The 24,873-nt window shown below is 45.8% G+C and overlaps 1 protein-coding gene across 3 annotated transcripts in view; it reads right to left on the bottom strand.

The window, feature by feature from the left end:
• Positions 1–7,828: 7,828 nt before the first annotated feature.
• The window catches only part of Sirt2 (Sirtuin 2), a 55,857-nt gene continuing 38,812 nt past the window's right edge, over positions 7,829–24,873 (bottom strand). For 2 of the 3 annotated variants that reach the window (XM_077664693.1, XM_077664692.1), the window contains 4 exons: positions 20,634–20,753; positions 19,823–19,889; positions 16,337–16,559; positions 7,829–9,621 (listed from right to left, as the gene is read on the bottom strand). In XM_077664693.1, the coding sequence (XP_077520819.1) occupies positions 9,605–9,621; positions 16,337–16,559; positions 19,823–19,889; positions 20,634–20,753 (427 nt within the window). In that variant the 3' untranslated portion in view covers positions 7,829–9,604. Of the gene's footprint in view, positions 9,622–16,187; positions 16,560–19,822; positions 19,890–20,633; positions 20,754–24,873 lie in introns of all 3 variants that reach the window. The other variant, XM_077664690.1, reaches the window with a different exon arrangement.

The following is a 24,873-nucleotide window of genomic DNA, read 5'->3' as shown; positions in this document are numbered from 1 at the left end:
CCCGAAGTCTAGGCAGGCACAAGGACAACCGGAGCACAGGGCACAGCGAACACTGAGCGGATAGCGCGCAGACACCGGACACTTCCTCCACATCGTCTTTACGGAGATTATCCGTTGCAATATTCTGCGCATTTCTCTTATCACCTGACTGATACTGTGAATAAGATCTATTGTGGAATATCCTTTACGAAAGCCGGCCCGATCATTTGGTTGATTAGTCTCAAGGTTGTCCTGACTCTATTAGCGATTACTTTAGTAAATGCCTTGTAGGCAACAGACAGTAAGCTGATCGGCCTGTAATTTTTCAACTCCTTGGCGTCTCATTTCTTATGAATTAAGATATTTGCATTCTTCCAAGCTTGGTCGAGGTCATAAGGCATTGCGTATAAAGGGCAGCTAGTTTTTCTAGCATAATCTTCCCTCCGTCCTTCAGCACATCTGCTGTTACTTGATCCTCACTAGCTGCTTTTCCCCTTTGCATTGCTCCTCAGGCTTTCTTTACTTTTTCGTTACTGGCGGGATGACGCATTGCTGTGCGCTACTGTTTTTATCATTAACCTTCTGATTACATTACCTACTGCATAGATTTGTGTAAACTCTTCGGCTACATTAACTATCTTATCCATGTTGCTAACGACATTGCCCTCTGTCTCTTAAAGCATACATTTGGTTCTTACCTATGCCTAGTTTCCTCTTCACCGCTTTTAAGCTACCTCCATTCTTTAGAGCATGCTCGATTCTCTCCATAATAAACTTCTTTATGTTGGCTACCCTTGGCCTTATTTATTAACTTCGATAGCTCTGCTAGTTCTGTTCTGTCCGTAGGGTTAGACGCCCTCATGCTTTGACGTTTCTTAATCAGATCTTTCGTCTCCTGAGATAGCTTGCCGGCATCCTGTCGAACCGTCCTACCGCTTACTTCTACTTCGCACTCCGTAATGACAGCTGTCAGATTATTGTTCATTGTATGAACATTTAGTCTTTCTCAGTTAAAGCTGAATATGTTCTGTAGCAATATCCTGAATTCCTCTATCTTCCCTCTTACCGCTAGCTCGTTAATGGACTTCTTCTGTTCCCTCTTCAAGTCTAGCTATATATAAGCTAGGAAATGTCAAAATCTGTGTCGGCAAGCCCTCGATCTGTTACCATGGTAGACTGTGAAACTGATTCTTTATTCACCGCACTGCACTGATATCTTTTTTTATAACGGGTCTTTTGCTAAATTGTTTCTTCCCTAGCGATGAGTGACACATGCTGCTTACAATTCCTTTTTCTTTTTGACTTTGGCTTCCGAGGAGGGGGGGCTGCTTGATTTGTGTTACTTTCAAAGTGACTTCTGTGAAGCACATGTTTAAATTTCAGCAACAAACCCCAATTGCGAGTTAGCGCTTGCCTGCGTCATTCCCTTTCCATCTCTTGATTGTGTTCCTTTTGCGCTATTTTTTCATCATGAACCTTATATCCAACTCGCCCAACTTTCGGCTTTACAGGTGCGAACACTGCCTTTCCCACGTTGCTTCCTTGGGCTGTTTTAGGGGCCGCTGCTCATTGCTAGCGGTCTTCTCCTTAGTTGCGTGTCGCTTGCCTGCCGTGGTGTACTCCCAATGCCAGTAACCATCGGTAGGAGGGCTTGTGTCTATTCAGTTGGCGGTTGCATACAGGTCAAACCTTTCCACGTAGACATTGGTATTGCCAGAGTCTGAGCAGAACTTGGCCAGAGATCCCAGGGTAGTGGTCATCATTGATATGTCCTCCTTTGTTGTGGCGTCATCGTTGTTTCTGCAGGCTCGATCAATGCCTCTGCCCAAACGGTCGCACCCTCATCACCATGCTGACCGGAGACGTGTGAAGTCACAGCAACATGAATATAACAGACAGAAATGATTCAGAAGCTTCGCCTTATAAAGGAAGCCTGGGTGCAACAGAGGCATGCCATTGGCTAGCAATACAATAGTATGCATGCACAGTAACCGCGTACATCAGATACGTGGCCCACAGTAACAAAGTGATAACACGCTTGATTAAACTTTGGCCCGATACAACAATCAGCGTAATGCAGAAATTTTACGTGACGGATGTCATGTAAGCGCCATGCCAGCTGGATGAAAGCAATATTAAATAACGTCGGAGACAATACTGATCCCTGGGGCACGCCGCAGAGCGGAACAAATGATCCGGCCGCTTTATTGCAAATTTTCTACGTTCCAAAAATGACTCAACAAACCTACGCCCTCTCAGAGGGAGATGAAGCATGTCAATGCAGTTCAGGATGGCAGCATGACTGACGTTGTCATATGCCTTTTAAAGTCAACTGCTAAACGGTACACACATTGCGGCTGCGGGTAGATATGACCAAACTGCAGATGCCAAGAGAGCCAACCTGTCCTCTGACCAGTGTTGTAGGCGATACCGGAAAAAAAGTAACTAAATAGTTACTCGTTATGCTGAAGAAAAAGAGGAACGTGTTACCACCCTACGTTACCTGCAAAAAAAGGTAACGCGTTACCGTTATCGAAAAAAAGTACCACGTTACTTTGCCGTTACTTCATAGCTGGCGTCTTTGCCTTAAAAACTCACGATAACGATTTTGTAAAGCTCATATTTCACATAAAACTTCTAGCCCAAACAACAATTTTGCACAAATTCCTGATTAACAAGAATACTTTGCACAAATGTGCAAGAGCTTAGCAATGTTATAGTGGCCTAAGGTTGCCTGTAGAGTTCCATATGTGATGGTACATAGTGAAGCCATTTTCTCAATGTGACATTAAACACAAAATAAAACTTCATTCTCAATTCTAACTTCAAAAGGAAAACATCGCTGAGCTCTCAACAAATTTACAGTAATTGTGAAAAATGTGATGTTCCAAAATGCTCAGCATGCTTCCACTCTTTAAGAGTTGTCAGTGTGAGTGGTTTGGGAAGGGGAGGTAAGGGAAGGCAGTGTGTGGACGCGTGTTCGTGCACGTGTTTCGTGCTTTATGGCTATTGTTTGTATTTTAGTTGGGTGCATTGACAAGGGGAGGTGTTCTCTGGTATGCATGCGAGCCGCAACAAGGGTCGCCGTGAGCAACTGTACATTTTGATTATTTGCAACATCATTTTAGGTGCTCTACTTTTTTTTTTTCGAAAAAAGGGGCTGAGTGGGGAACAACTGGAAGAAAAACTAACTAGTAATGCGAGACCTCACATTACCGAAAGCTGTTAACGTAACTATGTTACCCGTTACAGTTCCGAAACACTAACGAGTACGTTACTATAAGTTTACCGAAAAAAGTAACGCTTTACTGTCACCACTGCCTCTGACCAATAAATGGACGAAAGCCAGTCTGAGTGGAGTGATAAAAAGCATGCCGCTCTAGCCACCATGACAATCATGTGGCTAGCATTTTCTCCACCAGCTTGCAGAGTGCTGGAGTCAAGGAGATAGGTCGTAAGTTTGCAAGGATCGTTGGAGGCTTTCCTGGTATACACAGGTTTTCCTCGTCGCATTTACGTGCCTTTGCACAGACTTCGTCCGAGCAGCATTTAGAGAGGCACTTGGAGGTCCTCTGCTGCTGCGTCCCTGCAAATCAAGGCACATAACAATACCATGCGGGCACACAGAATGCATAGCTGCGAAGGACCCCAAAACATACCGAAACTCAGCTGGTCGCCTGTTGCACCGCCACTTGCAGGCTTTCTTTGACTTCCAGCATTCAGGTTGTCTTTTTTCCATCTTCCTTGTGTGATAAAAGTACATTAGTGGTTTCAAAACAAAACTTCCATACTTCAATATCGATCAGACACGTAACCTTCATGCACGTGTTTATGAGCCTCAGAAACCTGTACTTTTTTTTCTTATTTCATCACACTTGTGGTTGCGAGATTGGCCTGTGGCAGCGAACCTGTATTTTAGTTCTTGCTCTTTTCTACCTTACAAGAGCTTTGTTTTCAGAAAGGGTGTTTTTTTTTTTGTGTTTAGAAGCTGGCATATTCCTATCAATACAAGCCAACCCCAATTTCTCCTCAGTGTCCCTTTAAAGGGCAACTGCAACAATTTTTGAGAATTCTGCTACATTCAAAAATTCAAATCTATAACGGCTACAGGTAATGCATACCAATTTTTTTGCGCTTGCATTTAAAATAGTGACGCAATCGATAATTGAATTTTAGGCTTCTCCTCAGTGCACAGGAGAAGTGCGGGCAAGCTCGGTGTGCAGTCACGGAAGGTAAGATTTCAAATTGCTGCTGTCATCAACCATACCCTGCTGTGCCTCGTTTGATGCTGCCTAAAAACTCTCGGCATGCTTTTCCCTCGGTGGAGTTGGTGTTTTTTTTCTCCAAAGCAAGCATTTATGCACTGGAACTGTGCCGGTACATTCGATGACGTCATCATGTTCCCCCTACTTGGCGCTGTGTGCTGCGGAGAAGATTGAAAGCCATCAAGATTTTAATTCACGATTACGTCACTATTTCAAACGCTAGCCCAAAAAGACTTCGCATGCTTTACCTGCAAGTTTCACACATTCGACCCCTTTAAGCTCGTCGATCTCTAAAACCTATGCAGTTGCCTTTTAAGTTCCCCTTTAAAGGTGGGACGCGATAGTGTTATTGTCTTGTCTGTATCGCCTTATCATACACCACTCCTAGCACAGTGGTGCAACACTAGGCGAAGTGCCTCTGCCCTACCCCACAGCCACCAGTCGGGTGTATGCGACGCAGGTTGCTCTGCGCGTGCTCCCGTAAGGCTCCTTTACAGTAGATCTAACAAAGTGGCGGTTTGGGCTTGTTGGTAGTACATGACGTATAAAATAGCGCAACATCAGACAAGGACATGAAAGAACACACACGAGTCTAAATGGTGGCAAACTGTCACAGTCCCCAAGTTGTGACCTGCCCACCCCAGCAGGTGGCAATGTTTAATTTTGCATAGATTTTTTGCTCATGGCCAACGACGAAGCCAGCTTTTCTGTGACCTGAAACAGTGGTGCCAGCAGCATCCCAGAGAAGGAAACCAGTACAACCAAGCGAAAACCAGCAGGTTACTTGGTGGGGCCAGCCGTAAACCAGTAAGCACCCCGATGGTACCAGTACAGCCAGCACGAAACCAGCAAGCACCCTGCTGGAACCTGCAGAAAAAACTTGAGAGGTTCTAGTTCAACCCTGCTGAACCGAATGTCGAGCGATAGCGCCAGTGATATATATAAGACACAACATTGGCTTCAATATTTTATTATTAGGGCGTAAGCCTTCTTTTTTTGCCACGGAACAGTGCAAAACAAGGGACAAGAGACAAGCGCTGACTTACAGCTCATTACAACTTCTTCCTAACCTCAAAACACATGCATCAGAACCATATCGTTCAAGCGTTCTAAAATGACAACCTAAGATTTGAAATCAGAGATTTGTAATTGCATTTTTAACATGTCCAATTCTTTCCTTATTAACGCAATAGACAGCGTGCTGACACAATGGTCGCACAGCCTCGTTATCGAAGCTGCCTCGATTATTTCGCGGACTAACATATCTTTGTGATTAGCCAGTGCTTTACATTTGCCGAACTCAGGTGCACAAGTTTTTGAGCAGCACTCTCTGCAATGAATTCCAAGGTTTCTGCAATCTTGCTCGAAATTCGTTTTGTGCTCTAGTAGTCTCTCGTTCATGCACATTCCAGTCTGTCCTGTGTATTTTTTCCCACACGTATGTCACTGGCAACGAATAAATGAGGCCTTCGGTGTACTCCACAACGGGGGTTTGGTGCTCTATCGTGCATCCCCATTTCTTTTTGGGTGGGTTGCAATTCACTCACCTGCAAACACTTTTCAGTGCATTAAATGCAGTCACCAAGAGATTCACACCTTTTCGACCAATCCTTTTCAGGCGATATAAAACGTTGACAATATACAGTATTGCTACCACCGGCTCCTCTTTTTCTTTTTCCTTGTCTCATCTTGCTACCCGGGCCTAGCCTGCATCAGGTGCCTTTTCATTTGCTTGGTAACAGATACCAACAGGTGCGAAGGCTATCCCAAGCTGCCAAGCCATTCTGTCTGGCAAAGAAAGCTCACCTCCATTTTGTGAACACAGGTCTTCCTTAAGGGATTTGTCAGGCACAAGTTCACAATAGCACTCTTGGTCAGCTTTGAGTGAGCCGATTGGCATGGCATTGGTGCGTTCTCCCCTCTTGGCTCATAGGCCTAGCAGGCATGCCCTCCAGTGAACTCGTCGCAGGTCTGAAAATCTCAGAGGCCCTTGAGAAGGAAGCTAGATCGTGTGTGACAATAAATGGCTGCAAAGCAACCCACCTCGTCCATTACTATTCCTAGAGTATTTGGGCCTTGGCTGTCACAAAGAACAAGGTAGTCATCAACGTACCTAAATACTTTTGACACTTGTACCAGCGAGCGTTACGTCGAGGAACCTGTCTTTTCGAGCCAAATACAAATCACGCCATCTGTTGCGTTAACAAAGAAAGAATTGGACATGTTAAAAATGTGATTACAAATCTTAGGTTGTCATTTTAAAACGCTTCATCGATATGATTGTGACACGTGTTTTGAGGGTGTGAAGAAGTTATAAGCTGCTCTGTTTCTTCGAAATAAAATGAGCTGTAAGTCAGCACTTGTCTCTCGTCTTGTTGTTCTGCACTGTACAGTCACAAGTGAGTAACCAACATGCCCAAGCTGCTGTTCAAGCCTTTCTTGGTTCACGAGTGGCGTGGACGGAAGCTGTAGGCGGATGCTGCCCGCACAAACTGTCAATCATAAGTTGTATGGTAATTAAAATAAAGGATAAAAGTTGATTAAGCAACAATTGATAAGCAACATATATAATGATAGTAGTTAGTAAATAGACAGTAAAAATAGTGAAAGCGATAATGATAGCTTCTGATAGTGATAGTGCTAGAGATAGATAGTGGTAGTGATGATAGCTGCTGATAGTGATAGTGCTAGAGATAGTGTTAGTGATGGCAGTGAGAGTGATAATGATAGCTAGTGATATAGTGATAGTGATGACAATGATGATAGCGATTGTTGGGGATAGTGATGGAAAAATAAAAACAAAATAAATAGAATAAAATTAGAAAATAATAAAATACAATAAAAACAAAATAAATATATAATTAAACTAAATAAAAATAAAAAGGAAAAAAATACAAAATAAAATTTACAAATAGAGAAACAGAGGGCAGGGAAAGGCTTCCGCAGTGCAACCATGTAATTTTTACCTTGCCTGGCCGGGAGCTTTGCATGCAGGTGACCGGGCGTTGCATCAAACACAACCAGCATTCTTTTGAATGCATCTAAGTGCACTGGTGTTCTATGCAGAACCCACTTTCATGTACTGTGCATGCGATGCCGGCAGACGCTTTCCTGCTCCACTCGGTCAAGGTGTGTGTTGTCACGGAGGGAGTATGCAGCACACCTGGGATGCCTCCTTTCCTCCTCTCCGCAACATGGTGGCGGAGCACACATCTGCTGGAGCTCTCCATGGCGGGGCGCGGGGTATGTGACTATCCTCTCCACAGCAGCTGGCATGCCTGGCGTACGTGATTAGAAACACGTGTGGCTCTTTAGAGGTCAAATTTTGGAGCCAGAGGTCAAACAATGAAACTCGCCTGAGAGGTTTCAAGATAGGAGTAGAGCTATCGCTCTAAAAACCAGTAAGCACCCTGCTAGAACCAGTACAACCAGCACAAAACCAGCAGCTTTCCCACTGGTTCCAGGAGAAACCAGTACAATCAAGTAGATTCCCATTAACAAAATTTCACTTAGGCATTGAGCCACCGCACTGTGCTGGTTATAATTGTGGCTTCCTAAGTAAGAACACATTCAGAAACAACGCCTACAACAAAACTAGGTTTACTTCCACCGCACACATACATCGAATCAAGCACTGTCTCATCAGAGAGAACAGACCCACACAACAGGCACTGCAAGCGCAGTCATACGGGCAATATGTCAAAGAACTGAGGCCATGTGGCCATTACAGCTGTTTTCTTCCTCTTGGTGAAATTCGGCGCCACTGGCCCTTTGCAAGTAGTGAAATGCATAGCGGCTATAATGCGACTCAAGAACTGAGAATTTTGAGCCACAGAACATTGTGTTCCCCATCCTACGAAAACCAACTTCAACTCTGAGGCAGAAGACAGGGAACAAAAAGAAAATGTGACAACCGACTCGGGACAATACAGGCATTTAGTTTCAGAGTCAAATATTAAATAAGCAAAGCGGGTTGCAGGCAGCATTTGAACCTACACCTCTGCAAGTTTTACTTATCGCGTCAAGAGCTAGCGCAGCTACGGAGCCTCTCTCATTTCTGATTGTGTTAGTTTTCACAGTGCAACTCAACAACTCGAACAAAGATTGCTATAATGTGTGCTAATCAGGCAGCAGCAACCAGGGCCAGAGAAAGCACTTGCGCACAAGGGCTGATCAGGATAGTTGGTGTCATTGACAGTATGGGGCTGAAAAATAAGGACGCAAACAAAAAGACTATAGTAAGATACATCTTAAAAAGAATAGCAGTTGGTAACAATGAAGCATGATGTGTGCTGTCCTATATTACTAAATTGATCAATAACAACAGTACACTAAATCACTTTTTTTTAGTGTGACTATATCAGTTAGGCAGAAGGCATCAAAATTTATAAAAATAAAATTTCGTCCCTGTAGTCAGCTTCTTGTGCAGGTAGCAAGAAAAGCTTGCCCAATGGAATACTTTTTTGCTGTGGAGGAACTAACTCTGTGTGGTGGTCCTGAATGTGGGAGAAGCTTCACTGCGCACTTATGTTGTATTCGACTGTAGACACGGGCGAGCACTCGTACATGTCTAGCAGTTCTTTTATCCATGTCAATGTCACTTCTGCCCATTTTCTGGGTCAAATGTTTGAGAACAAAGAGATCAAACTCAAAGTGGAAGAGCAAACAAGTAGAGCACGACAGTACATAATGCCGTCACTACAGCAGGGTTCTATGCCAGGCAAAAACCAGCATGCCTGGTTGAGCTCATTTAAATGCTAGAAATCAAAGACAGCAACAAGTAAGACAGTTAAGCAGCACAGCCGATATCAGGGCCTCTTTTGCTTACTCATTACATTCTGATGCCTTGTTTCATCTTAGAGAAGCAGTCAAAGTGCTCAGGTTTCAATCACTCTGCACGCAATCAGTACGAAACTGGCCAGCACAACCCTATGGGCTAAAAAAAGACAAATATTCATCATTCAACATTTCGTTGCTACTTTAACCTGCTATAAGGTACACAGGCATGAATAAGTATAGTCAACAACTGGAATTTCTAACATACTTTGTTAACATACTGCTAAATACCTTCACCTTACAAAAGTCAACATTTCTGCTTCCCTCAAAGTGACAAAAAGCTCCGACAGCACTAACCATGCCACGTAAAGTGCGAACCTTTTGTACATAGATAGTTCAGCTTGACAGTCAACACTGGCATTAAACTTCTAAGAAAAATTACAGGCCCAACAGAGATGGGCTGTGATTCCCAACTAGTAAACAGAGGAAGCTCCACACATAACCCGCCAATCTTGTACTGCAGCCAGCTGGTAACAAAGCCAAGAAGTGCAGGGGACTCTGAAGACAGGTGTCACAATGGCCCATCACTTTTTTGGTGTCTCTGCATAGTGGGGGTCGGGGCAGGGGGTGAGGGCAGGGGGTGGGGAAAGCACAAGGGACTCATGTGAGCCAGCGTAGAGCCTTGCATCAATGTTCATGCTCTCTCACTTCTTTTCACATCACAACCTGGCTCCCAGAGACAGTTCAGGTGAAGTGGTCAGCTCAATTGTTTTAACCGACAAAAAAAAGCTGAGAGACAAAGCTGACCATCATAGAACAGGTTATAAAAAAAAGTGTGCCTTAAGGAACAACAGAATCAAAGGGTTCATGCCCACGAACACTAAAACTGCCACTTAAAAAAAAGAAACCCTCATGCCACTTGTCATGAACTGCGTGAGAGATTCCGTACCTGTGAAAAGCAGGCTATTTTATTCTCGACAACACATACTGCAAGATAAGCCATCCTCGTTTAAGAATCACTGACAGTTCTTGGTCTCTCGGTGTGACTGCCATGCTGCCAATTCACATCACACAGCTACAAAGAGTTGTTCTTGATAACTCTTCCACTACTAGATTTCCATATGTTTGTCACATCAGCCCACGTGGCTCTCCCCTTTTTGAATGCCACCACCCCCTGGTATTGCCCAACTCTCCTCTCCTGGGCAGTTTGAGCAGTGGAAGAGGGCAGGTGCAATAACTGTGCCACACATTTCTTGAAAAAATGGGGTAAAAATGGTTTCTCCACAGAAAACTTCTCACTTGGGGAGGATGAGAAAAATTTTTTTTCCATTTGGCACCCACAGCAGAGTGCGCATGATAGCTGCATTAGCTAAAGTGGCCGGTAGCCTAGCTTATATTAAGTGCTAGACATATTTTATTGAGAACGCAACAAAACATACAAAAAAGCACATGTAACAACTGGTGCATTGTGTGTGGCAGTAACACCTGTGTTGTGCAATGTTTTTTCAGTTGCTTCATTTATATGTCAACTTCCACAGTAAGAACGGCTGCTCTGTCCATGACTGCAATACAAACAAATACAGAAATCTTCGTTTTAATAACACTACGCTACCCACCTCATGACAAAATTTTCTATTCGACTTTTTTTTGGGTACATGCCAAGATTTAGCAAACCTCTTGCTTTCTTGAGTTTTTTTATTTTCACTTTTTGACGGCTCTCTCAGAATTGAAAGTATAGTAAAACTTATTTCTTCATGTACTTTAACTGTAGACTGTGAAGATCCAAGAGGGCTTTTTAGCAGGCTATTTGGTGCATAAAGCTGAGTGAAGGAAAACAGGTCACACACCTTTAAATTCCCTCTCTGTCTGACAATAAACCTATGTTCTTAGTCCAGCGCCTGCGTAGTCGTGTCACATCCCAGTCATTCACACTGTTTTCCTTCATTTCACAGTGCAGATGCCCGAACATAACCTGCCCATATCTCCAGTGTTGTTTCTCCAGGTGAGTACTGACTGGTAAAATTTCAGCTGATGGCCCAACTTGCCTTGGTTCTGTACTCATTATGTGCAGTCCTTTTTAACTGCAATGAGCCAATCGCACAAGTTTTGTACCTTCCCAGAGCCTTGACCAGCTGCGAGGTGAGACCAGGAGGCCATGGCACATCCAGTGCATTTCTAGGTTGCTTAGAACATAGCACATACACCCCCATAGGTGTTCATCTCTTTCGTGCGGAAAGACCAGGTGGGTCAATGGACGACAGGTGCTTTCATTAAGTAAATTTTGCAGGTGACGCATCTGAATGGTTAACTAAAAACAATTCTTAAGGTGAAATATTGCACACTGACACATATAAGTCGAGAGCTTTTACAGCAACAGCTGTTAAGGCTGCATTTCCCGTGTATGTGGCATTGTCACTGGTGTAACACACCAGATGCAACATGTCCTGCTGACTGGTCAGAATGCATTGACGACATGCATAACATAATATTTGGAGTCAAATCTTTCTGGCCAGAGAGGGCAGCAAGTCGAGGGGGCTCAACTTACATTCGGTGTCAACCTAAATGCGGCAATATACGGTAATATGGCCAAAGCCCTGGAGCTGTTTGACGCTTCCTTTACTTTCACAGCGATCTACTACTCTTGCACCCCTTGAACCTGCTCACTTCTGCAGCAGCTGGACATGTCAACTGAAGCTCTCAACAGCCTTTTCATTCCACAATGGCACTGTAACTAGATGGGCAGGCAAAAGATGACACTAGGGACAAAAGAACTGAGAATTGAGAATTGGTTTTTAGGGAGAGGAAAAGGCGCAGTATCAGTTTCACATATCATGCCCATAAGGAAAGGGAGAAAGGAGGGACTAAGAAAAAAAAGGAAGAAAGAAGTGCCGTAGTGGAGGGCTCTGGAATAATTTCGACCACCTAGGGATCTTAAACATGCACTGGCATCGCACAGCACATGGGAGCCTTAGCATTTCGCCTCAAAACGGGGCCACCGCAGTCGGGTTCGAACCCGGGTACTCCAAATCAGTAGCCGAGCCGTGACAGGTGCGACAAAAGCCCAGGTGCTGTATTCTGTAACATTTGTCCTGTTCTCCTTTCTTTTGATCCTGTGTCATTGGTGTCGTCTGCCATGGCCTGGCGATTGGAGGAGCCACTAACAATGATGGCAGACCAGAAGGAAAAGCCCTGGCATCAGTTCTGCTTCACAATGAGACAGTGCTCAAGTCCCTTTTGGTATGTTACAACATGAACCCTGTAATCCTCACACATTTCAAACATCGGACAGAAGTTATGAACCTCTAGGATCTCATCACTAATGGTTCCTTCATTGCAGAAATTAAATGAGATTCATGAAGATGAATACAGCGCAATAAAATTTCTCAAAGACTAAGGACGATAAAACTGCGCATAACTAAGCAGGTGCACAAAGCAAATCAGGAGCGAAATACAAAACTGTTCCATCACCTACCAGTGCAGCATTATGACCACAGAAATTTTACACTTACGAGTACCAAAACACTCCTTCGTGTTCTCCTTCATGCCAAATCTGTACCTCAACAGAACGGTCCACTTGGATTTGCTTTTGTAGGAATTTATGCTTCGAAGGGCCTCCTATGTCTTCGGCAGCAGACACTCTGACCTTGCTGTCGTAAATATGCTGAAATATGCCACTTGTATGTTAACTCTTTATGCAGTTCTCTGAGAAATCAAAAATATTTGCATTGTTACACCCTGTATCAGAGCTGATATGCCAGGCTGCTGAATCAACACAGGCACTGGCAGTCCAATGGGGAGGCAAAGCACATGAGGAAGGCTGAACAATCTGTAGCAAATGGTCCACAATGAAGATGGCATTCCAACACAGCTTGACAGCACCAACACCACAATTAGATTCACTCTGGCGTGGGTACTAATGCCACCCTGACTTTGAGGCAGGTTCCTCAAAATAAAGTAGATACCATATACTGAAGATTACAAGTCCACATTTTTTCCGAAAAACGACCTTCCGAAGTTTGGGAGTCGATTTATAATCGGAGTCAACCTATACGCAGAGTCCTAAATTCGACCTATATGCGGGGTCCAAAGTAGAGTTTTGGGCCCTCTGCTACTGGGCCAGAGTACCGGCTTCGAACCCGACCACGGCAGCCGCGTTTGGATAGAGGCGAAGCACCTTTTGCAGTGTGCTGTGCGATGCCAGTGCAAGCTAAAGGTCCCCAGGTGGTCGAAATTATTCCAGAGCCAACCACTACCGCACCTCTTTCCTCCTTCCTTCTTTCCTCCCTTCCTTTACTGCATGGTCGATTACTGTGTCATTCCCTTTCCTCAAAAATCAATTTTCAATTCTCCAATTTTTTTTCAAGCATCAGGTAATATCATGTGCGTTCAAGTAAAATTCCATTATAGTTGTCAGACATGATTCAAAAGTGGGCTGTTTCAAAAACAGGAATTTATCTATAGATATGCCCAAGTTTTTGTTTACATACAACAGGAACACTTTGGAGATGAACCGCGGACATTCCACTTAAAAACTGGCAATGCTGTGTCTCAGATCCAATCCAATCCAATCCCAAACCATGCGACCAGTTACATGCTCTCAGAAGCGTCTTTGCGCGTTTTTTTTTTTCATCCCTTGTCGCCATTTCTGTACTTCGCTTCATTGGCGCTGGGCACCTTACGCCGGATCGTTGACCATCAGTGGTGAGCATGGTTTGTGTGCCCGACAGACCCCAACATGCCACCGCAAGCTCTGCAACAATACAGCACGGCTTTCATGCAGCAAGTGATTCTTTATGCAGAATTGGAAAACAACTGCTGTTGAAGGTGTGGTTCGAGACTGGGTTCACAACCAAAGAAGCAAGGGCCTGAGTGTTTGCTGCAGTGACACTGAAGTGAAGGCACGTGCTGTCGTGGAGGAGATGTGCATCCCGTGCACCGACCTCAAAGTGTCCAACCGGGCGGCGAAGCTCTGAGCCAAGTGGCACAGTGGGTAAACAACGCTTGGTATGGACTGCCAACCGACATGGTCTCTGGGGCATTTTCCCTGTGCAGCATCTGATCACCACTTCCAACGACCAGCAGTAGCAGTGGCTCAGGTGACTGTGTCCTTGTTGGGAGCAACGACGAATCGTAAGAGGAGTTTCCTGTACGAATAAACGTGTCTGTATGACTTGGTGTTCTGAAGAACTTATTGGCGAGCAACGGCCGCATCGCGATTTAGTGTCGACCTATAATCGGGGTCAAACTTTTTTCTGCTAAGAAGGTTTTGCGAGTTGGGGGTTCAACTTATAACCGAAGTCGACTTGTAATCGCCAGTATATGGTAGCTGCAGCCATCCAATGCAAGGATATAGGAAAAAGTTGTCAGCCAGGATGCCTACTATGGAAGTGAAAGGAAACCGATCAACTCGCAAAGCACACAGAATGCCGGACTCCCCCCAAATCAAAAGTTGTGCAGCATTCCTGATGTTGCAAGCTGCAGATGAAGAGGAGAACAAAGTGCGTGCCAAAGGTCGCCCTCACAACTGTTTGACCATAACATGCAAGCTGGAATTGTCATAAGCAGTGGTCAGAGGTTCTGAGCAATTTGCTGACTGCCAAAGTGGAAGTACCCACTGATGCGCAAAAAAAAAAAAAAGACCTTGTGGCATTCAGTCTGAGTGAGAATGCTGTGACAACTGAAAATGAAGCAAGGAAAGTAGCAGCAAGCGACAGCTCAAGGATATGAAGTTCCTACTCTGCAAATAAGTGCGCCACGCTGAACAAACGCATGCACAAACAAGGTTTTGGGTCTATCAGTGAAATGTGCAGCAGGACGCAAGCAATGTGGACAACCGACTGTGAAAGGATGATGAAACGACCTCCTTTACACATAATCTGCATTGCTGCTAAGTTGGAGAAAAGCATGGTGTGCACCCTTTCAGGTATCCATGAGGAACCTGTCACAGTGTTGCACTTACCAAGTGCCATAAATTCCAGAATATGGCTGCGGGCAATATGTATTTAGAAGGCAAAATTTTAGGCTTTTCAGACCGTCTACAGGCGTAGACTACACAGCATTTTCTGTTTGAATATAGCCCTGTATAGCACGAAATACCCACCGTGATTCTATGTACCAGGTGACGACAATGTACCAGGTGAGGACTATGTACCAAGTGTGGACTACGTGCCGGGTGCAGACTGTTGACCAAAAAGAAACTTTCTGCAGCTAAAATTGTGCCCTGGAGACTATGCGGCCTATACGCAAGAAATTGTGGTATCCCAGACAAGTTCAAGGACTGTCGCCCCCTGAAGTTCTTGCACCCTTTCGCCTGCAGGGACTATGCAAGTGGTGTGGCTGCCTCACTGAAAGACGATGAAAGTGATGGATTATCGTCACAAAAGAGTGCAAGGCGATGTGAAGAGATGAAGGTACACAGCTCAGGAGGCCAGCAAGCAGCTAGCACTGAACGTGCCCCTTCCATAAGCTACTCCGGTTTACCTTCCAAGGCTAGCAGGGGCCAGTTCTTATCCAGGGAGAACAATTCGTGGGCTCTCTCTACCATTTTGTTACTGCGAGCAACATGACGTAGTTTGGATACATGCGTAAGGACAGAGGAACGCCCAGTTTCAACACTAAGAGCACTGTCCATCAGAGGGCACGAGGGCTCATGAGCACAGTGGTGAGAAAATGGAGGCCTGAACTTGAGTATGTGAAACCATGCGGGAACGAAACAACTGTGAAACAGCTTGTCTCTACATCGACTGCCTTGACCTCTGACAAAAAGCACAAGTTCACGCTGAGCTGGACACTGCAGAATCGCATAGCTTTGGAAAAGAGCCTGCGTAAAGTAAAAAGAGTAACTACACCCACTGGTCCCCAGGCTGACACACTCAGCATACCTCCCAATCATATACACACAAACCAAGAATTTCGTGTCTTAAGAACTGTCCTTGAAGGATTTCGCCTTTATTGCTTTTCTTGCCCACTGTATCTGGCTTAGTTTCCAGGGTAATTTTTATGCTTCCTGCAGAAAAAAGAAAGAATTTGAAAGTTATGAGCTCTACAAACATGACCCACCAGGAGGCAAGTTGCAATGCAATCCCGGAGCTTAACAAAGTCCCAGCCATTGGCAAAATGAAACAGCCTCACTCCCATGCTACGAGATGGTGCCGCATGTGACTCAACTGCACAAGGCCAGTTCAAGTGGTGCAGGTGGTGCGGTGGCCACCTTTATTTCTTGCGCCAGCGTTGGAACAGTCCAATGACGGCTGGCATGACACGAGTAGATGGACCCCAGGACATCACCGATGGGTCCCTGGACGACCGCAGCTTACCTCCCTTGTTGGCTTCACTGCACTTCTTCTCAGCTTCCGGCTTCTTTTCAGCCTCTCGCTTCTTCTCGGCCTGCAGCTTTTTCTCAGCCTCCTGCTTCTTCCTGGCCTCTTCAGCGGCGGCTTCCTCAGCAGCCTTGGCAGCCGCTGCTTTCTGGTCGGCCAAGGCTTGGGCCTCGGCCACTCTCTCCTTTTCCAACCGCTCGATGAGCTGTGCCAGGTCATCCTGCGAGCAGTGTGCCCCAATGAAGTGGTGAGCAGGCACTGAGGAAACCCCGCAGAACAGCCGCGCAGTGATCCCTCGGCACACAAGCAAATAAGTAGCAAGGAAAGGGGCTCTCAAACTGGGTTCAGCAAAACCCTCAGCGGGTTCCTTTGAGCATTTCTTAGGCACCCAAATCCACGTATGCCTCAACCCCCACCTTTCCTGCGCCCAATTTATTTTGGGAGTAATCATACTATAATTTCTCAGAGCAGGCTATTTATATACACATCCAGTCAATTATTAACGGAGTATAGACACCTCACTTTTGCGTGCGTGATGATGCGTAAGGAATTATTATACATGGATCACCACCTGGTATTCTTCTACGACCACTAAATAATTTATAATCAAATTTTTTCTGTCATGCTGTTTCAGTTTCGGTTTCAATAGCTGAATGAGGACTGTGACGTCAACATGTGCTTCCAGGTCCCGTGAGACATGAAAAAACTGCAGTATAATCGCTGCTTCCACATTCGCTGTCATTCCGGCTCTTGAGCAAGGCTGGATTCGGCACTGCCGTAAATTAAAATGATGGAGCAGTGATTATATGGACGTTTTTCCATGCCTCATGTGACACAAAAGCACACTCTGACATCACAGCCATCGTTCAGCCGTTGAAACCAAAACAGCATGACAGAAAAAAATTTGATTATAAATTATTTAGCAGCTGTAGGCGAATATTACATGGTGGTTCATGCGTAGTAGTGTCTTCTGCATCATTGTAGAGAGAAAAACATACCACCAAAATTAGGTGTCTCTACTCCTTTAGATTGAGCCTTGGAATTTCTTGAGGAACAGTGCCCTTTAGCACACAAAAGTCAGGCAGGAAGGGGCTCTCATGTGGGGTTCTCATCCAGCACTTTCTCAAGTCTAATGAAGTGCATCGGGGCTGAAAAAATTGGCAGTGGCTTAACTTGGCTAAACCTTGAATTCAGCGAAAAGCAAGGATGCTTGCTAAGCGTCTGAGGCTCGTCCATGGCAGCTCCACTACACGTGTTTGGGGTGAAGGTCGTTCAAGGTCATTCTGCGGCCTACGCGACGACTGCTTTACCTAGCGTAGCGAAGCCTTTCACTTCAAAAAAGAAAAGGTAATAACCCCAGTGTTGCACACACCTGCCATGCCTCTGCCACTAAGTTTCAAGGTTTCTTTGAATAAGTTGGGAATTTGTGTTCCCCTTATTCTACTGTTGCTGGGGGCCTTTGCCTTGTTTAGGTGAGGGAACACACCAACCGGTCTTATGTCACAGTACCCATGGACAGGTGCTCAGGAGGCAATTCACATACTAGTTCCTCACAGCTTCTCTTCTGTGACTGTGGCCTCGTGCTCAACAGGAGTATGTGTCAACACATATCCAGCAGCCTCTAATTCAATTACTAAAGAAAATTCACTCTTTTCAGGTGCACAATTGCTACACAAAAGGCTCACTACTGCAGCAGATGATACGCACACATCCTTGCAGTTTTAACACTCGAACAGACTGCAGTAACAGCAGGGCACAAAGGTTGGGCCGGGATTAGAAGTTTGCTCAAAAAGTTATGGCTCAGCTCTCTTGTTGCTGCTTAACACGAAGTAGAGGAAGTGAGTCTAAAGCCAGTGGCCCCATATGAAAAGCGCCTGTGCTTGTAGCCAGCAGTCGTCACCTACACCTGCTTCAATGTTCAACAACGTTAGCAGCGTTCCCTCCAACCAAGAACATCAACAAACGACTACACGAAACCTACAGAGGGATCATGGGATGTAGGCGAACAATGTGGGAGGCTTCTAAGCATGAGCAGTCAAGAGAGCCGTGCAGCTGGTCACTGAAACTCTCAACAGACAAATGTGATCACCTGGCACAAGGTCGTAAAGGCAGACTCTTCCTACCAGGATACGATTAATGATGTTTTACATGATTTTAAGCAACACGGACAAGGTCTTGTGTTTACTCACGAGCTACTCCAGAGGAATGTGTTGCAGTTTTAAGACATCCAGCTTGAGGTCTGTGAATGCCACACTTGCTTGGAATACCTACCACGAGTAAAGAAGGATCTCTTGCCTTTTAAGTCTGCCCACTCAAAGATCGTGAAAAGGTGCATAGCAACTTCATGTATGGAATCGGCCTTCAGAAAATCGTGTGCGCATAAATTGCAAGCAAGTGTTGATAATCAGGAGCGCCGGCTTTTGGCAGCAGGTTACCCTGTTTCACTTTTGACAGCTGTGGCTGAGGTCCTGATCTGGAAACATAAAACCAGAGCGCCAATAAAGATTGTGGCTGAATATGAAACTTACAGGCCTGTGGTGATGCCTTACATACATAAGGTTTCCCACCAACTCAAGAGAGTGGCTAGCAGGCATGGAATCCCTCTAGTGTTTTCTGCGCCGAACAAGCTTTCTAAGCTGTGCTCCCGCACGTGCGGTGATGGAAGGCACGGCTGCCAAATCAGGCATGGGACAACCTTTGCCCCTTGCTCCACCGCAGTCGTGTATGCTTTCTCACTCTCGTGTGGAAAAATGTACATCGGGCGAACAGGGCGCTGCATAAATGAGCGACTCAGGCAGCATGCGCTAAATGTGAGGAACAAAAGTGACAAAGGTATCTATCCTGTGTCACACATTATTAACTGCAGCAATTGTGCACCGCGATTCGAAGAGACGGCGATTCTGGGCAGGAGCAGAAACGAACACGCGCGGCTGGCTCTCGAAGCATTCCATATTAAGAAAAAGGCTGAAGGATATGTTAGCGATACTTCCTTATCACTTTACTCCGCCGAATTGAAGTTTTTGTGCTCACATCGTTGCTAGTAATCACGTATGAGTGGAATTTTTTGTTAGCTTGCGCAAGTGTGAAAAGATGTATATCTATGCGTTGGTGTGAGACGTATAAAATAGTTGTTAGTGTTGCGCCAGTCCTTGTGTTTCTCCCATGTATGTGGTTCGTCGAATGTTTTGCGCACATCGTTCATCTGTATCACCATGCACCAACTAGGCCTAACAGAAGTGTTATTGAAGTGCTAGAAGGATCTGTCGCATTAAAGGACCGAAGAATTGATTCATGACAGCTGCCGAGTTGTTCAGCCCGAAATTTACGTCGCGTGCTCCGATTATCCCTGCCTCGGCCCACTTTTACTTTCCAAGCACAAAGCTGCAGCCCCAAAGCACTGTGACAAGCACAGCAAGCATCCTGGCTGAATGCAGGCCGCCTCCGTCAGTAGTGATGCTCTGCTGCTTCCCATATGACTCTCACCTTCCAGCCCAAGCGTTCGGCCATCTCCTGGCAGCCCGTGTCACAGGTCCCCAGCAGGGCCACGTCTCTGCACCAGCAGTGAATAGCGTCCCCCACCCAGTTCAGTTCAGTGCACGTCCCCCATGCAGCTCCCAAGCCCTTTGGCTCCCTGAGAAGCTCCACTGTCAATCTACTGAAATGGATGGACTGAGTACTTGGGTTTAGCACACCCGTGAGGCATTGCTTGACAATCATGCTGGTCCATTCAAATTTCAGTCACGAGGTGAAATGAAGATGTGGTTTTTCTGATGCAGTAGATAAATACAGCCGTGGCATGCAGTGTACGCAAAACACTGATTGACAGAGTTTGAATTCATGCAGGTACAGTGTATACCTTGTAGACTGGCATTGTTGACATCAAAAACCACACACACTAAACAACAAAAGAAACAATGAAGTGAACAGCACTCTTTGAAATGAACATCTCGCTACTGTGTCCTGCCATTGGACCCCACTTCCAGAAACACCATGATCCCTCGACAACATAACTGAGGCCATGCTCATACCTTGCACTCATCCCCTAGTTTTCATACCCCATGTACTTTGATGACTTCCCCAGTCTGCTGATGGGTGAACCGATGGGGCTACTGCCAACACTGGCTGCTGCAGCCACCGCGAGACTGCAGTTTGTTTTGCCACATTATTTTTGATAAGCAATTTAAACTTGTTGCACAATGCCTCCTTGAAAGTAAGAAGCAAGTTCACTAATCAGATGTCGATGACTCCTCGAGCCCAGCGCCCAGCACAGAAATGAAAGAAGGGTGCCACTCACCTGTAGTTGGCCTCCGAGTCAAAGTCAAGGCCACAGCCAAGCCCCAAAATCTTGGTGACCAGGCTGCCCTGGCCGCACTTCTCCAGGTTGATGAGGAGCCGGGGAATAGAGTTGTGCACCCTGCACCCACAGGCGGCGAGGGGCAACCACTCACATCACAGTGGAAACCAAGACGAAAGGACAGACTTTGCCACGGCTAAGCAATGTTTCATCAGTGCATCAGGGAAAGCACCGGAGAGAGAGCAACAAACAAGTGCTAGACTTCAATTGTAGCATTCCAGACACATGCACAAATACTCAATGCAGAACAGTAAACATGGGTAGGAAAAAAAAGTGATGGACGATTTGTGTAGTTAGACCAAATGCAAATTAGGCGCACTGGCAGTTTGGTTTTCACTTCGGTTTTGCTGTCCAGATCCAGTCTTCACGGATGGCAGTTGTTCGGTTAATGTACATGAACAAATCATTCTCTACATTCATAGATCCCTGGGAGTGCTCATACCACTCCTGGCGCAGTGGTGCAGCGTTCAAGTGATACACCAATGTCCTTCTATGGCAGGTGCTGCTATCGGGAGGACTTGGGTTGCTCTGGTTGGTTGGTGATCCTGGTTGCTCTTTGCGAGCAGCCTCTCATGATCAATTGACAAGCCGCCTGACGTAGCAAGCAGGCTGCTCATGTTCACCTGCCCATCGGTTTTGTGGCCCATCTGCCATGAAACCGGCTTCAGACAAGCAAGCACACAATGTCTGAATGCGGGGAATGGCCACTATAAGTGCTAGCACACTAAAATTGACAGGGGTTTATACAGTGTGATGCAGTGTTTCTTCTTCAACAGCACTGTTTAAATTTTATTTTCACATTCGCTTTTAACTGTCGCCTTCTCCTCCTTTTCCCTTCCCTCTTCCCCTCCAAAAGTGGCAGACAGTCATCCACTACCCCCTCCTTAACCCCTTCCCTCACGACATGGTTGAGGTATCCACCGAGAAGTGAGTTACAGCACCTTTCGTCAAAACGAATTTGGAAAAGCAGACAGCAGCAGTTCCAGTGCGCTCCAATGCACCCCCCAGTTTCTCTCACTCCTGCTCAAGGAGGCCCTATTGCAGTATTATGTCTTCTCTCACACTCCTCTTCACCCACACAGCCCTCTGGTCACAACACCCATAACCATAGACTTTGACCAAGCAAGGGCCCGCCCCACTGCTAAATTGGTACAAAGGCATTAACTGAAAAAAAAAAAAGACACTAAAACTTTAGAACCCCAAAAGAGCTAACACTTAGTCACAACTCTAGCACACATGCCAAGGTACTGTGCAGGTTGGGTATCTCTACTGAAGGCAATGCTAAGTTCTCACGCAACTGAAAAAGGTTGGTCGAGGAAGCCCTTGGATAACAGAGTTGCCACATTTAAAACATAGGCTAAAGAGCAGCAGGAAATTAAAGTGCATTGATGACGACATAGTTAAAGAACTAAAAGCTATTCTCGAATGTAAGATACGAGAGCCCCAGGAGTGTTACTACAATGACACTCTTGGCCGTTTTGCTTCAGAAAGTCCACAATAATTCTAGCAATTCCTGAGGAACATGGGTCAAACCGGATTGAGCAGGTAGCAGTAGGCAATAATCTTGTCACAGACAGCAGGCAAATAGCGCAAATGTACAATTCTCATTTGCAAAGTGTGTTTTCAAAGTCAGAAAGTTACTGTGACATCACTCCTGCAACAGATTAGTCAGGTTCTCTGTCCATATCTTTGGAGGTTGTAGTTGACCTGCTTTTGCGATTAGATGCAAATAAAGTCGACAGGTCCAGATATAATTCCAGCCATTTTTCTTAACAGATATGCGGAGCTTAAAGGTAAATTTTTTGTAATATTTGAAAAGTCCTTGAAAACTGGTCAAGTACCAAGTGATTGGCTGCTGGCTCATGCTATTCCAGTTTCCAAGAAAGGAAGCCCAGTAGAAATAAGTAATTACCGTAAAAACGCCTGTAAGGACCACGCCCATGTATGGGCTGCATCGTGTTTTCCCAAAGGAAATATTTTGAAAATAATGTCCCTGTAAGGGCCACACCCAAACTTCCCATGAGCCACGTGCGAATAGCCTTCGAAATGCATGCGCTTTGGCCTGCGCGATCAGCGCTGGCTGCGGGCAATGGTGCGCTTGATTGCAGAGGTGACGCATGCGCACAGGACCTTCCAGTTGTCGCCCACGAATGGCGCCCGAGGCCGTGGAACAGATTCATGATGCCGAGAGAAAATGATTAAAGGAAGATGACGCCGTGAACTACACTGCATCAGTTATAGCCGAGTCATTTAGGAAAGACGATGGGGTAATCGCCCCAAATGAGGGAGCAACACACGACAGCACAATAGAAAACAGCTTAGAAGTAACCAATCTTTGCTAGAAAAAGGCGGAAGCAAATATTCCAAAATGCACGTCCGCAAGGATAGATGAGATTCCAATGAAGTTAATTAATGAACTTGGCCCAAGATACAAGGAAACGCAGATAAAAGCATTGGAGGCAGTCATAACAAATGAGCAAATTCCACGCAGGTGGAAACAGAGTAAAATGAATTTGATCTATAAAGGGAAAGGCGATAAGACGAACATAAAATCCTTCCGACCAATTACGATAACATCAGTTATATACAGGGTGGCAATGCAGGCGGTGAAAATAAAAATGCAGTCATGGGTAGAAAGTAATAGAATGCTCGGAGGACTTCAGCAAGGGGTCAGAAGCGGTAGGCGCTTAGATGATAGCCTGTTCGTGCTTACCCAGTGCATAGATACAGCTAAGGCGAAAAACAGACCTCTGTATTTAGCCTTCCTGGACATAAGCGGTGCATACGACAACGTGAACAGGGAACTCCTGTGGAACATATTAAAAGATGAAGGTATCGGTCATGAGATAATTTATTTTCTACAGGAAATATATCGAGAAAATAAGGTTGAAATAACATGGGAAGGACAACTGTCGAGGCACGCAAAGGATTAAGGCAAGGTTGTCCTCTATCACCGCTGCTGTTCATGCTTTATATGATAAGTATGGAAAGAAGGCTACAAGGAAGCAATCTAGGTTATAATCTGTTGTACAGATTAGGCGGAAGGGTTGTTGTGCAATGACTACCGGGTTTAATGTATGCGGACAATATTGTACTGTTAGCAGATAGCCAAGAAGATTTGCAAACTCTGGTTTTATTGCTGTGGACACGAAGCAGACAGTCTAGGTTTCAGTTTTAGCGCAACTAAGTCAGGTGTTGTGGAGAACCTGTTTCCCCCCTCCGTTTCGATGCGGCCCATCTTCATCGTCGGCCATCGGGACGGACAGCCCCCGGCTGGGCGAGGAGGGAAGTCTCCCTCATGGGGGAAAGGGAACGGCGACGGGAGCGCCACCTCGTAGGTTACGCGGAATTCTGCGGAACCGGAGAGAGGCCCTTCGGGATCCGGCCAGCGTCGTGAGCGGTTGGAGCCGCACGCTCCCGTCACCTTCCGCGGCAGGCGCACGGGGATCCGTTGTGCCTTGCAGCTGGACTTCTGGTTCCAGGCAGCGAAGCGAGCGCAGCAAACGCGCGCTCTGGTCGCCTTCCCCGGCAAATGCTAGGGAAAGGCTTTGCCTCAAGAATGCGGCGCGCACGGGAGAACCTGGCCGCCATTATCGGCGCATACAAACGTTCGCCGCCGATACCTCCGAAGTCGCGCCCCTGCCCCAGCCGGTAAGTCGGAAGTCCTTCTTACATAGCCTTCTATTTCCGAGGAATGCCTCGTTGATGTTTTGTAGCTAGCTGGCCCGCTCTGTGTATTGATTGCAAGTGTAATAAATAGCATATGAGTGTTCACGCTGTGTCGTCCCTTCCCTTTGTCCCTCGAGCACGAACCCTTCCGCGGTTCGCGAGCGGGAACGCTGCATCCGCGGAGTGGGAGTGCGAGCGGGGCGAAAGGTTTGTCCCCCCATATTTCCACAGTGTAATGATTTTTAATTATACAACCAATCAGGAGCTTAAAAGACCATGAAATACCCCGAGTGGCCGAATACAAATATATCGGGGTATGTGTAAACGAAGGGCAGATGTACACGAAAAAGCACGAGCAGTCTCTCATAGCAAAAGGGCAAAGAGATGCCGGGATAATTAAATATAGGGAATTGTGGGGGTACAACAGGTATGAAGTACTGAGAGGTATTTGGAAAGGAATAATGGTACCGGGGCTTACTTTCGGGAATGCGGTTCTGTGCTTAAAGGGACA

Source organism: Amblyomma americanum, chromosome 5, assembly GCF_052857255.1.
Source record: "Amblyomma americanum isolate KBUSLIRL-KWMA chromosome 5, ASM5285725v1, whole genome shotgun sequence".
In the NCBI taxonomy this organism is placed as follows: domain Eukaryota; kingdom Metazoa; phylum Arthropoda; class Arachnida; order Ixodida; family Ixodidae; genus Amblyomma; species Amblyomma americanum.
This window is presented reverse-complemented; position numbering and strand designations above follow the sequence as displayed.